The sequence below is a fragment of the Notechis scutatus genome, chromosome 3 (assembly GCF_049901735.1).
Source record: "Notechis scutatus isolate UNSWTSFEM ecotype Mainland chromosome 3, rNotScu1.2, whole genome shotgun sequence".
NCBI classification, from domain to species: Eukaryota; Metazoa; Chordata; class Lepidosauria; order Squamata; family Elapidae; genus Notechis; species Notechis scutatus.
Window position 1 is genome coordinate 50551140 of NC_142011.1, and position 15243 is coordinate 50566382.

Sequence of the window (15243 nt, forward strand, 5' to 3'; positions counted from 1 at the left end):
ACAAGACATGTACAAAAAAAGGCCAAAGAGGCAGACCCAGGAGACACATCAAATGCACACTACAATATCATCAAATAATGATGGTTGAGGGCGCCGGAAGTATCTTCCCCCGACACCCAAAGTGAAGAGTAAAAAGATGCCATTGAAGTGTAACATTTAGGTTTAAGCAGACAGTATATTCTAAGGAAAAATATTGCCTGCTGTATTAAGAACGGAGCAAGGGCAGATGTGGCAAGCTTGATGACAAGAATCCTCTTTGTGCCTTATGAGGTCCCTATGAGTTCATGTTTTAATTTTTTTGGTCTGCTCTGGAAGGAAGTTTAAAACATTCAAGTAAACCATCATCCTTAGTAATAAATTTATACACTATAAGCTAATGATCTTACTATCCTTTTGCATTGCGACTTAACAAAACCATAGATCACTTTAAAGAGCTACACTGTTAATTAAAATTATCAAGCATAGTAATGGAAAGGACATTTCACCTTACCCTTTGAGAAGGAAAAGTTCATACTCTGCTATTGCCCTGATAAAGACTAAAAATGTGCCTATTTAATAAAGTTTATTAAATTTGCAGGCAAACAAATTCTCTCTGAACACATGACACACAATGCACACACAAAAATCCCGGTTTCGGTGTTTGGCATATCCAAATGAGGCAGGAAAATTGGGCTGAAATCTCAGTCAGCTTTTGGCAGTATTGGGCTGGATGGATCAATATTAATAGATTCCTATGATCTTATTAATCACTGCCAAAAACCTTTAACTGGAAATTAATTTGTTCAGGCATTGTGCAAATTATGCTATCCAGGCTAGAAAGGTGAGTTTCAAAACGAGGGATCACTATTGTATATGTATAAAAAGGCAGAGTTATGGTCTTGGAAGATGAACAGATGTCAATCCTTTGGGCAGATGCTGAAGACTGATAATTTTAATTTAGTGACCAGTTCAGGAATTATTGCAACCCTTACTTAAAATGTTCGTGGCTTTTACTGAATGAAGAACAGTTACCTTCTACAGAATATACTGGATATTCAATTAACCAGCTCGGTTTTGTTTGCTTTTGAGTTTTATGAAATTATGCAGAAGAACGTGAGTGGGCAGAAGGGCAGGCTATATAGTTTCCAAGAGCACAGTGTGTGTGTGTAAATATCTCCTTCAATGCCTTACCCAGGCACCTCACATTTTTAAAAATTCAAAAATATTTATAGGAATGTTTGTGGATCCCGTATCAGCATTTTAAGGTAAAGTAACAAAGGGTAACTGGTCCAAGCTTGATTTGGAAGATTTCACTTTTCAGAGAAAAGACAACAGCTAAGCTAGAGTGGTATAAAAGGAGTTGGTGAGAAGTACTCTGACCAGTTTGCTTTCTGCTAAATTGGAACTAGGGAGTACTTAGCATGAGGTCTCGAAATTCTTAGTATAGCTAATATACAACTTTAAAAAGAAAAAAAAATGCCCGATAGAAAAATGCCCAATAGATGTTTTGAAAAAAGCAGTATAAAGAAATATTTATACTTTCAGAAGTTATTCGTGATTTGGGATTTCCACAGTAAGAGCCTAGTAATTATAGCTGACTCTTAAAATAGTGCCCACTTTCACAGAAACTCCCTCTCCCCAATCATTCATCAGTCTGACAAATAAGAGCTTTTATCCCTTTTTTTTAATAGCACAACAGTTTTAAAAGTCAACTGAAATGAAATGAAATTCTCTATAGTGTAAAATGTCAGTTCCAGAGAAAAACCAGACAGAACCTGTTGAAATAAACTTTGTAATCAGTACAGCAGCAACAAACAGCAGCAATGTTTTAAGAGGATGAAACTCAAAACGTATCCAGAGGTAGTTGTGAATGAAGAAAGAAAACCTTGACAGACAATATATATATTGGAAAGACAACTGTCAACTGCTAACTGCTATTTCCAAAGGCGAAAAATCACAAAAACCGACAGAGACCACGAAGGGAGAGAATTTTGCCATACTGCTTCCCTTGGTCATGGCAAAGACTTGTTCAATATATTTCTGTGCAGAATGACTGAGCACCAAGTGAAAAAAAATTCAGTTGTACGCTCCATTTGTGTACTGGCAGCTGGGGCAGATGGAGATGGAAAAATAGGGGGGGATGGGGAAAGAAAGGATCTCTGGTTACTGGGGAAAAGATGAGAATTTAGGTCAGATTCACCCCAAACACCTCAGCCTATGTAATTGTAACTGCTCTGGACTTAAGGCAGCTGATTGGGGCAGGGCAGTATGTTGTCAAAAGAATACACAGACACATTGCAAAGCACTAAATTATTCTTGAACTACTGGAAATTGGATGAAAAGGACAACTTCCTCTCAATTATTCTTGCAAATACCTTACAGTAGGAAAAAATAATGTATCCATCCTTTTAATGCTGTGGCCTTTATCCCATTATACTCATTTCCCCCCCAAAAAATAAAATCATCCCAATGCTCTCAAATCTTCCTCCTCGGCAAACTTTCTGCCAGTGCCAAGTTATCCTTTTGGAGAGTATTATGGTCTCTCTGAAGTGGAAATTAGGATTGATAAGGAAGGACTAAGCTGTCCACTCTTTTCAACATGAATAAGTGGTCACTATAAAGATTTATAAACCCCTTTCTCGATAAGGAGTGTTCTGGAGAAATAGATCAAAAAACAGATATAATACAGAACTACATGAATTGGTAGGCTAAACTACCAATTGAGAGGGGAAAACAAAATATAAAGTTCTCCCATTAAACATTACACATCAAATATGATGGTTGATCTGTTTACACTGTGCCCTAGTGTTGCTGTTTTAACTGTGAGAACGTTGGAGAGATCAGGTCAGGAAAAGGGTGAGGATTCTTCGCTCTTTCCTCAGTCCCAGAACTTGACAAGAAACAGGAAAACTGAGCTGTGAGGTAGAATCAGTTGGCTTATTCTCATTGTTCCTCTTCTGAAGACTCTTGGGAGATGTTGACCTCTTCTTCATCTTTCTCCTACACAGGAAAAAAATAGCATTGGGAAGATCTGCTGCGATATTGTTCTTGTTTTAAGACTAATCCTCATATTGCAGTAGGAGTGAGAACGCCATTCCTCATTGCTGCAGAGGGGCTACTGATCCTCCTTCCTTATAGAGGGAAGAAGGTGGCAATCAAAAGAAAAACTTCAAGGAATGGCTTACTCTTCCGGTTGTAATGCAGACCAGTATGTCCAAGCAAAATCATGTTCCTTTGTTAGCATTTGTTGTATTATGTCATCACCAAAGCACTTACAAAATGAGAAACATCCAAGTTCTACAGTGTTTGCTTTTGAAGTCTATTCCTATTATAGATAATCCTTGACTTATGATCACAATGGAACCTGGAATTTCAGTTGTAAGTCATTGTAGTTGTAAGTCAAGGCATCACATGACTGGAAGCAATTTTATGACCAATTTTCAACTTCAGTCTTAAAGCATGCCACTGTGGCCATAAAATGATTTAGTGAACCACATTGTTAAATGAATCATGTGGTCATTAAACAAATCCATTCTTCCAAATGGGTGTTTTTTGCCCAAAACTGGCAAAACATATTGCATATGTGGTTACCTGACCATGGGACATTGCAACTGATTGGAAATGTGAGCAAATTGCTATGTATCCAAAATGCTTCTTGGGGGCGGGGGGACATGCATGTAATGACAGTTGTAATTTTGAGGATGAGTCATAAAGAGCTTTTTAAGAGTTTGTTGTAACTTTGAACCATCATTAAATGACCAGCTGTTAAGTCAACGTCTAACTGTACTCCAAAACACAGACAATTTATTTTTTAGCTGATTGGGATCATACACCGGAACCATCAATTTCATAGAATGTAGGCATCTGAAGTCATGTTAAAGATCATTTAAGTTCAATCTTTTCTTCAATGCCAGATTTCCCTAAACTATCCTCAGTAAATGACCATCCAGTCTGCATTTGAAAACCGCCAGCAAGGGGGAGTCCATCACTGTTCTAGACTAGGGATCTGCAACCTTGAAAATACCGGGAGCAACAACAACAAAAAGGTGTGGCTGGGGGGGGGGGTGTCATGTGACTGGGTGGGAGTGAGTGATGTCGAGTTGGTCATGCCCACCCAGGAGGAAATGGGTCCAAATGGTTCTTTGAGTGTTTTCTCTGGGAAACAGGTATCTTGTTCTCTCTCTCTCTCTCCTTCCCTCCCTCCCCCTCCCTCCCTCCCTCCCTCACCTCTCCTTTTCTTTTCTCTTTCTTTTCTTCTCTCTCTCTCTCCCTCCCTCCCTCCCTCACCTCTCCTTTTCTTTCTCCACCTCTCTCTCTCTCTCTCTCTTTCCAAAAACAGGCAAGGATTGTTTTTTTCCCCCCTGATATTGTCCTTTCTTCTTCTTTGGGTGCTTTTTACCATATGATTTAAATCAAGAGTCATTTCAGGTTTCCAGATAAATGAAGCTTTTTCGTCCACCTGCTATGGCTTGTCGACTGAACCCACCACTAGCTGGCCCTGCCCCTCACCCTCCCCTCCCAGTCACTCCTTGTCTGAGAAGGTAAGGGCAACGGCGGCGGCATATGGAGAACCGCTCTATATTTCAGAGCAGGAGCGAAGCGTCTCTGTACTTGCCTCTTCTTCCAGCCCTTGCTGGTGCTGCGTGCATCTCAGACGTTTGGGGAAACACTGGCCCGGCCAGGCTGCAGCTGCTGCTCTGCATCGTAATGGGCTCCAGGAAGAGGAGGGGACGCCGTCTCCCCCATTGTGAAGCACACTAAATTGAAGTGTGCTGAGCAAGACACTGCAAGAGCAGCAAGAAGGCTATGGAGGCAGCGAGAGCAGTGGCGTCAGCCACAGCCAGGCCGAGCTGAAAGCAAGTCATGCGTCTCTCGGGGCTGTGCACAGCACCTACAAGGGCTGGAAGAAGAGGCAAGTACAGGAGCGCTTTGCTCCCACTCTGGAATATGGAGCAAGTCTCCATCTGCCGCCGTCGCCCTTGCCTTCTTAGGCGAGGAGTGACTGGGAGGGCAGGACGAGGCCAGCCAGTGATGGGAATCATCCGACAGCTGCAGCAGAGGGCCCAAAGAGCTGCATGTGGCTCTGGAGCCACAAGTTGCCAACACCTGTTTTAGACAAACAGTTCAACTGCATAGAATTTGTTCCCTTTGGAAATTCCTCCTAATGTTCAGAGTGAATATCCTTTCATTTAATTTCAACCCACTGGCTCCAGAGCCACGTGCAGCTCTTTAGGCCCTCTGCTGTGGCTGTCGGATCTTACTATGATATCTGAAGTAGGTGTTTGATATATCTGAAGTATGGTAGTCCTCAGCTTACAACCATTCATTTAGTGACTGTTCAAAGTTACGACAACACTGAAACAATGCTTATGACTGTTTTTCACACTACTTGTTGCAGCAGCCCTGTGATCATGTGGTCAAAATTCATACGCTTGACAACTGGCATAGATTTATGACAGTTACAGTGTCCCAGGGTCACGTAATCACTTTTTGCAACCTTTTGACAAACAAAAACAACGGAGAAACCAGATTCATGTAATAATTGTGTTACTAACTTAACAACTGCAGATTCTTTTAACAACTGTAGCAAGAAAGGTGGTAAAATGGGGCAAAACTTACTTAACAATTGTCTTGCTTGACAATGTAAATTTTGTGCTCAATTGTGGTGATAAGTTGAGGATTACCTGTATGCCTTTCCTCACAGAACTTGTTTTCAAACCCTTTTATTCTGATCGCTCTTTTCTGAAGCTACTCCAGCTTTTTTGCGTCTCTGCCTAAGTGCAGGGCCTAGAACTGGGCAAAAGTTATTCAAGAAAGACCCAACCAGCGTAACGCACAATTGAACTAATGAAGCAAACCTAACAGGAGGTTGGCATAAAATAATGTTTCCCTCAAATACTTCCAAAGTGAACTGGTTCAAACACAGAATTCATCTTGGACTTTTGAGTTGTCATATATTCAAGTTGCCACAAGAGGGACAGAGCATTAAAACCAAAACCAAAAATAGGTCCAATGTTTAAACTCCCTCTGCGGTCTCCTTAAAAGTTTATCCTATCCAGCAAGTAAATTCCTAACATCCACATTCGTCTAGGCCTAAATAAACAACTGTTTGTATATGAGGGGAAACGTTTCTTCCTGGAGGTCTCTCCGGCCTGTTCTTTTAAAACTAAAACAAATGCTATTGGAATGAGATGAGTCATGCTTGAGTGCATGTGTGAGTCAGCAACCTTGACTTCCTTGTGCTTCATTCATAAAAACACACATTTAAACCACTGTGGAATGTGCCTGCCAAGTCTGTTCAGCAAGTTGTAAGGCAGGAGAGATCATTTAGCAAAGGAAGGAAATAATCAACTCTACTTAACCTTTCCCTTTGCTAAAAGAAGACACACAGTGAAGGCTTCAGTTCCACTCAAGTCGGAAAAAGATTTAACAAGCTCAAAAGATGATGAGTGGAATGGATCATGAAACATTTGAAAGTTTGCAATTTAAATGGATATATTATTTCAGAGGAATTTAATACATCCAGGTGATATTACTAATAGAGGCAGAGCAGATTAAATCTTAAATTAGTTAACAGTTCTTGGAAGTAACCCAATGTCAGTGTTAGAGGAAATGACCATATTTTTTGGTTTACTATTTTAATTTTCATGAATTGTCCTGCTGGAGTGATCTTCAAAGAATACTTTATTATTGTCCTTTCCCACATACCCTACTTCTCAGGAAGGGGCTTCAAAAATAGTAGCATAATTTGTATATTTGAACTTGTATATTCTGGTTCAGTATCAATGTTAGCAGAAAGGCAAGCATAATGTAGCAAGTGTGACATTTTAGCAATAGTAATTGCTGCAGATAACAGAAGGTTTCTTAGTGCCAAACATCCAAGTTTTAAGAAATTAAGGACCAAATATGCAATTTATTACAATCTTTGTTGTAAGTGTCTATGTCATGATTTAAAAGAAATGTTTTTAAGTGATCATTGCAAATCTGATTCCCCATTTTGGAAGCTGCCTGTCTGCTTATTAAGAAAGCTTGCAATTGGCTGTTTCTGGCAAGGACTGCTCCTTATATACTTTGACAGCTGGCGACAGATGTGAATTGCAAAGCTATCAGCCACGTCTGATATTCAGACCAATATGGAGTCAGCAGCACGCTCCACATTCTTAATTAATGGCACAACCTGTTTTGAATATTTTCAATTTGTTTGTAAGAATAAACGGGATAGTAACAAAAATGTTTGTTATGTTCCCAGCTCCTTCAATAAATGTTCCTTTCAAGGGCTCTACCTAGCCTGGAATCTTCTGCAGATCTAGTTTAGCTTATTTTAAAGGGAATCTATTGTCTTCATAGCTGTGCTACAAATGTAATGCCAACATCCAGCATTTCTGGGCATGATCCAGTAATACTGATATCTGCCTATCTTTTCTCTACAACTCACCTCATCCATGAGGTCCCAGATAAATTTACTACAGAGATCTCAGGAATGGAAGGCTAGTATTGGCAATGTTATTTTGAATGTGCCTGTGGATTTCTCTATCCTTCAGGTCGTTAAAATTGAGGAGGGAAATCCCCATCAAAATATATGGCAAGCATCCTCTAAAGCAGATTTATCAGCTTTCCAGTATTATGTTTATTTCTATGAATATCTTATCCAGACATTCCCAAAAATAAAATAGAAAAATATGAATATTGTATCTGAACTGAAGAGAAACCAGAGTAGTGGGAATCTACTGTTCCTGGAAACACAAACCCTGCCTAGAAATAACATAACAAATTGACAGACCACATCCTATGGGCTTAAAAATGTGATAATTTTTTTTGTCTCAGTTTATCTTGTGATAAATGACTGTTTTGTGACAGGCCATATGCAATGAAGTGCTCTTTTGTGATTGGGAAACCTCTCCCTTGACAGCCATTTTGTGAACCCCCCCTCAATATACTATCAGAATATCAAAAATGTCCATTCTTCCAGAAATGGTTGATTTACGATTATTTCTGAGCACGAATGTGTGGTATTTGACGAACTAATTTGGTAATTAATCTGGTACAAAGTATATATGGGTTCCAGACTTTAATTTAACACAAAGTCTGAATTTCAATGTAAAATTTTATCTGGGCCCCTATAGGAAATTTAAAATAGCCACCTGTAAGGTGAGTCATTGCCACCTTAGCCACCAAGCTAGGTGAGTCATTGATTTAAAGGGATTTGCCAAATATTTCTTCAAAGAATATCTAGCCTTTTGTGCTGTTGTAACTTTTATTATAAGATGTATAGAGATAAATGTTAAAGAGGGAATATATGATTCTATTTGATGAAGAGGGTATAAAGAAACATAAACATTATCAGAAAAAAGAAATAGTCAGCAATTATAGCAAAATCAGACTATCTTGCCTTGTGGTGTATAAAAGTAACACTAAAGAAAGGGCACATAATTTTATTAGGATCAATTGGAAAACCTTTTTTTTTTTGTAAATTCTTGAATGTAGACCAAAATCTCTTCAGGGATTATTAAAAAGAACAATTGCTTTAAGTAATCAAGGCCAGATGAAACTGACTGAAACTCACTCTGCAAGAATGCCATAGTGGCAACACCAAATCTGTGCTAATTAACAAAACAAGCCACTTCCTATTACTCACTTCAGGGCAAGAAGGAATAATTATAAACTGAAACATAACATGTATAAAACGTTGAAAAGATAGGATTAAAAACAAAATAAGCCTTAGAAAACCTAAGCAATCACATTTAGCTTTGATAGGCAACATATGCTTGAAATTGAGCGAAAGAAGCATTAAGTTCCCTTATGCTGCATCAATCATTTCTGGAAGTCAGTATCAAAAACTCATCAGATCCATAAGAGAATTGCATCTCAATGGATAGTTACAGAAAGATTCAAAAATTAGAATAAACCCAACAAAATGTCTTAGTCCTATCTATCATAGCATTTTTCACCTGACATGGTAAACCTGTCTCCTGTTGAACGTTTTTCTAAAGTGGCTATTAGAGAAGAATCAAAAGCAGTCAACTCACATTCTGAGATAAAATCTGGTGTGCACTAAAATCTGGTGTTAGGGAATGATACCACCGATTTGTTCTTCAGCCCTGGTCCCTATTCCTACATGCACCATTTCTATCACCATGTCAAGCCCTACAGAGTAGGCCAAAAAGCTTTTCTGCCTAGTAATGGTGAAAAAAAAGTCTATCGTTATATTACATTTTACTAGTGGAAGAGCTAAGGCGTAGTTTATAAAAAGAGTGGGTCAGGAAATTCTTTTTGCAAAATTCCAGGTTTGTGAGCAACAGCTATAAAACAACACACAAACCTGAATATGACAAACTTAATTACATTCACCATATTCATCTCTCCAATAATTTCCCCCATCCAGTGTAGCCCACTGGTTGCAAAGAGATTGAGATTCACGAGGATAAGAGGCTAAATAAAATAACATTCCCCCCCCCTTTTTTCTTCTTCTTCTTCTTTATATAGATACCTCTTTTCAAAATCAACTTACTGTTTTTTTCGGTCGACCTCGAGGCTTCCTTCCAGGTGTTGTTACAGCAGCTTTCTGGAGAAGGAAGGCATAAAGATATCTTTAAATGAAGACCAAAATTACAAGTTATTGCCATCTACAAGAAACCCAGATTTCTTTTAAGATTGGTTTGTATTCCTTCATTAATGAAAAGGTTGTTGTGATATTGGAGCACTTTTGTTCAGAAGGGGTCCCTGAAAATCAATGCAGTAGCAGGCAATGTTTCTTTTAAAATAATACATTTTAAAGGAAACCATTTATTTTAAAATAGACTGTCTTAACTTAGCATCTTCCAGATGTGTAGGATGAACCCCATTATCACAATCTGGGTGTGAGAGTAGCAGGACAAAGTTATGAAACTGGGTGACCATTTGGTGCTATCTTATATATGGTACTATACTATATAAATACTAGAGCTTTGGCTATTAAGCAATATAAGATTTTAAATAAATAAAATAATACGTATCTGGAAGATACCTAGTTGGGGAAGGCTATAATAGACCAAAGTAAGGTGTAATCTGTATTTCTGCTTGAGGTTCAGGCACTCAATTTTGGGTTTTTTCCCCTTACAAAAAAGTAAGATGTTCTGGAAATTACACTAGCAAACCTCAGGAACTGCTATCTAATTCAACATCAAACATGTTTTATAGTATCAGATACTAAACTATAATTTATTGTGACCAAAGAATGATTTAATAGATATTAGGAAAATATTAGCATTCCTGTATGTTATCCTTGATTATCTGGATGGACATTACAAGAAATATATTCAATGTATGAAATCAAAGTTACTTGTGAAAAGGCACTCTAATGCTACTAATAAACTGGAAAACAATACTTAAAAATTTCCTGCTCTTAATTATATTAGAAACAACTAGCCATTAACACAAAGAATGGCAACTAGCCATTAAACAAATAATGAAAGTGAAACAGAACAGTGTTGCTCAAGATATCTATGATGTGAAATGTTTTTTCTTCATCTGAACACACATAATTTAATTTTAACAGCTGCTAAGCTAAATAAACAAAACCTGAAATGTGGGAGATGCCACAAATACCCAAGATGATTTCAAAAATTCTAAATTAACCATATAATCTGAGGATGTGATTCATAACACTTGGATACTTGGCTTGGCAAAAATCTTTTTCAGTTGGCCTTGGTCTTGTCTTTTGGCATCGAAGCCACTAGTCCCTCCCTTGTTATTCTTCACCATCATTGCCCCTTTCGACAGGAGCCATCTGGGTTCTAGTACCATGACTCAGAGTATGCAGGATATGAGTCGTATATTTTCAAGAGAGGTTGGAAATCAAATACAAATACACACTGTGTTCATGAAACATTCTACAAATCTCTTTCCTACTAAAATTCTTCCCTAGCATTTTATATGCTATGCAGGAGTCAGGAAGAGGACCAATATGTGCCCTCTTACCATCATCTGACTGGCCTTTTAGATAGATAATACTTTGCCAGGTCTTTGCTTTTGGCTACAGCATCCCAAAACATTCTTACTCTGTATACAGCCCAGTCCCATTTTTCTGCTTTAATTGCAGTAAGGCAAACTCTGGTTGTATAGTTCAGGGAAGAAGATTATTCAAGTGTCAGACTATTCCATATGCCAAACGTCTTGTCTGAAATAGTTCTAAACATCAGATGAGGAACTAGCAGGGTCACTTGGACATTGGAGTAGAAAAGCGCTTTGGGAAGTAGATCCATTATTTCCATGGCACCTCGTTGCAATCCCATCTAACCCTACAGAGGCAGCTGTAGGAGAAACTGCCAGGCCAAGAGCAAAAGCTTGATCATCATAATAACCTGTACTTACTGCAGAGCATGCTTAATGTAAATCTGCCTTAACATCTGTAATGGCTATTTTGGATTCAAAAGGCCCCAGGAACATACTTGCTCTGTATAGTAACAGCAACAGTGTTAAGAGCTGACTGCTAGGAGGTAGTTGCCCATTAACGAAGGCTAAAAAATATTCCCAAATGATGCCGAGTACTGTTGTTGTACGTGGGTATATCTAATGTTTTCTCCAAATCACAGAATAGGCCACTTCAGAACCAGGAACAGAACATTTGTAATTTGTACATTGGTAGAAACTGGAAGCACCTTTTTAATGAGGTCTTGCTCTTACTCTTGAAAAATAAAACACAATACCTGCAGGGAGGCAGATGCATAACAAACAGAAGCAAATGTCTCCAGAACTTGGTTCATGTTCTCTTCTTGCTACATTTTATAATTTGAACAGATGGCAAGAGGCTTGGGCTAAGCTGAGATGTCCACTGAAATAACCCTGGCAGCTTGGCTGCCAAATCAGAATCAAAGCATCTGGAACAACGAAGATTCTTTTTGGTATCTAGTTGAAAGATTTGGAGAGAGAGCAGACGAAGAAAGACCATGGCCTTTATGGCTCGGGCCTAATATTTCTGATTACATACTGCATATGTAAACAGCTGCCAAGTCATCAGCTCTGGGATCATTTATTCATTTCCTTCAGTGGTGGGATTCAAATTTTTTTTACTACTGGTTCTGTGGGCGTAGCTTGGTGGACATGGAAGGGGAAAGATACTGTAAAATATCCAGTCAGAGGTGGTTCTCCAAACTACTCAAAATTTCTGTTACCAGTTCTCCAGAACTGGTCAGAACCTGCTGAATACCACCTCTGATTTCCTTCCTTTATTCCCAACCTTTACTCAGTTTCCGCCATGTAGCACCTGATAGATACATCAAGCCTTCATTCCTAACCACCATGTGAATGGCACAGTAAATGTGCCATTAAGGATTGGCAGCTAGGTAACAGAGGAAGCTAGGAGGTCAAGGCCTCCATATTCAGAGGGATGGGAGAGAAGCTACCCAATTCAGGAAACTATAATCTTCCTTCTGTGTGAGTGAGTGGGACATATCCCTTTCTATTCTTTACAGATTTATAAACTCCAGCTGCTTGGAAACAGACGTGCACGCACACACACACAAGCAAATTTCACCAGCTGTCCAGCTAATTCAAGTATCTTTCACTCAAAATTCTAGATTTGGATGTCAATAGAACGCCATTATTTGTTCTTTCCCCATAAGCTCCAAAATAAATAAACATGCAAATTTACAAGCAGCCTTTTTTTTAAATATTTCAATATTCATACAATCATAAAATGTGTCATTTAGTGCAGCTCTTGCTCAATACAGGAATCCACTACTATGGCATGCTCTGCTTAAATTCTTACCATTAAGAAATTTTTCCGTGATATCAGCATTAAATCTGCTTCCCTGCAATCTAAAAATCACTTTTTCTATTATCTTTTTTTTTACAGTGACAGCCATTCAGTTATTTTTTAGATTTATATTTTGCTTTTCCTCCAGGAGTTCAAAGGAACACACATACTTATTATTTTTCTCCACAATAACAATCCTGTGAGATATGATGGACTGAGAATGCATGACAAGTCATTCAGTAAACTTCCATGGACGAGGGTGGACTAGTCTCTCTCTGGGTCTAGCACTGCATCTTTGATAGTTATTCAAGCAGTCCTCATTTAATAATCACTTGTTCTGTAATGGTTCAAACTTCAGCAGGCAACTCTTTTTCCCTGTCTGCTCAATGACTCAGGAGATTGCTTGATGGCCACAACCAGGAGTGCAAATGTTGTTCAAAAGAGTCATGTGGTCATCTTGCTTAATAATCGCTTTGCTCAACAACCAAATTCTGGACTCAACTATTGTTAAGCAAGTATTACCAGTATTGATGTAGCAATTGAGACAACTGCTTCCCCCGATTTCTCATGCTGTTGTCTCATTCTGTTAACAAGAATGGTGAGGAAATTTGGAGATTCTCAATACTGTTGTTTCCTAACATATGTATTCATATAGTTATAAAGCAGATGCTATTTCAGAAAATGGTGTCTCTCTGTCATCTGAGTATTTCACAAGATACTACACAAAATTGATAAGAGGTAAACATATACAAGGCACAATTCAGTATCAATAGAAGTGTGCTCCTTCCCACCCATATTTACAAATTCTACCTTTCAAAAAATTTCCAAATATTAGGGGACAAGATCCCATGGCACTTTAGGTCCTATTTTATTATTAGATGAAAAACCAGACTTAGAATCCTTATAGCCTTCTTGTGCTATCCACTTTTATTCTAGAACCTTCAAAAATATCAAACTGATATGCACAAACAGATAAAAGAATTGGAAAATGTTATATTCTCAGAATCCATTCTCCCTAAGTTTTTGGTTTGTAAAGGTGACAGGGGAGAATGTACTTTCATACTGGCAAGATTCTATTGATGTAACTTAAAAATGGCAGAGCAAATATTTTTGGATGTACTTCAACACTGGAGGATTTAAAGAAGAAATTGGACAATCATTTGTCTGAAATGTTGTAGGGTTTCCAGCTTGAACTTCCAAGGTCTCTTCCAATTCTTTTATTCCTGTCTGGATTACTTTGCAAGGCTGACTTCAATCTTGCTAGTCGGAAAGTACATTCCCCCCCCCACCCCCCAATTGCCTTCGCAGTCCAAAAAACTAAGAAGTTATCACTTTTGAGAAGTTTGCTACACCCACATTTTTATTGTGAGATTAAACTGTCTCTTAACCAACTGTTGACCTGACTGCAGCCCCCATACTATTACAGTTCTTTACTGCAGATATTCCTTGACCTGTTTGAAGTTATAGCACTGAAAAAAGTGACTTATGACTATTTTTCTCACTTACAACAGCATCCCTTTGGTTACGTGATCAAAATTAAGATGCTTGGCAACTAGCATGTATTTATGGTGGTTGCAGTGTCCCAGGCCCATGTGATCACCTTTTACAACCCTCTGATGAGCAAAGTCAACGGGGAAGCCAGATTCTTTTATGTACATCAAGAGCATTTGCACCAAGACAAATTCCTTGTGTGTCCAATCACACTTGGCCAATAAAGAATTCTATTCTATTCTATTCTATTCTATTCTATTCTATTCTATTCTATTCTATTCTATTCACTTAATCACATTATTAACTTAAGAACTGCAGCGATTCATCTCTAAGGTTCTCAGTCATCCAAATCATGGTTGTCCCAAGGGTGCTTTTTCAAAAGGCAACTGTTTTTTCTTTGAAGACGTGTTGCTTCTCATCCAAGCTTTTCCAGTTCTTATTGTCAGCAATGTCTTCAAGGAAAATCCAGTTGCCTTTTGAAAATGCAATGATTCACTTAACAACTGTGGTAAAAAAAAAAAGTTGTAAAATGGGGCAAATCTCAATTAACACCTGTTTTGCTTAGCAACAGAAATTTTGGCCTCGATTATGGTGGTAAGTTGAGGCTATCTATATTGCTAGTTAGTCTTAGTAAAGGCATTAAAGCGTTTGTTCCAATACATTTAATGTTTGGAGAATGCCACTGACATTTCCTATGGCTGATTCATTCTTCCATGGATACCTATTTATGTTGAAGTAATTCTCCAGATCAGTCTTAACCATCACTGTCAATTGGTACACGTGCATAAAAACAACAGGGAAGAGTACATGTGATTGAGTATGATTTCCAATTCATTATCCAGCAGCCAAAATACCTACCCTTCCCTTTGAAGTGGCCTTGTTTTTGCTCCCCTTTGGTCTACCACGTGGTCTCTTGGGTATTGGTGCCTCACTGGGTTCTTGCTACAAAGAAAGAGTATTACAATGAGTGATAGAGAAATAAATGTCGTTAATGCTTCCACATCCTCTCAGGACATTTTGCTATGTACCTGGAAGCTACA

The 15243-nt window shown here is 38.4% G+C and overlaps 1 protein-coding gene across 1 annotated transcript in view; it reads right to left on the minus strand.

Moving 5' to 3' along the window:
* Window positions 1-1644: 1644 nt before the first annotated feature.
* HMGA1 (high mobility group AT-hook 1) overlaps window positions 1645-15243 on the minus strand; it is a 35001-nt gene continuing 21402 nt past the window's right edge. Inside the window, exons 3-5 of the mRNA XM_026680400.2 lie at window positions 15062-15145; window positions 9488-9541; window positions 1645-2979 (exon numbers count right to left, since the gene is read on the minus strand). Coding sequence (XP_026536185.1) covers window positions 2923-2979; window positions 9488-9541; window positions 15062-15145 — 195 coding nt within the window. The 3' untranslated portion in view covers window positions 1645-2922. The remainder of the gene's footprint in view (window positions 2980-9487; window positions 9542-15061; window positions 15146-15243) is intronic.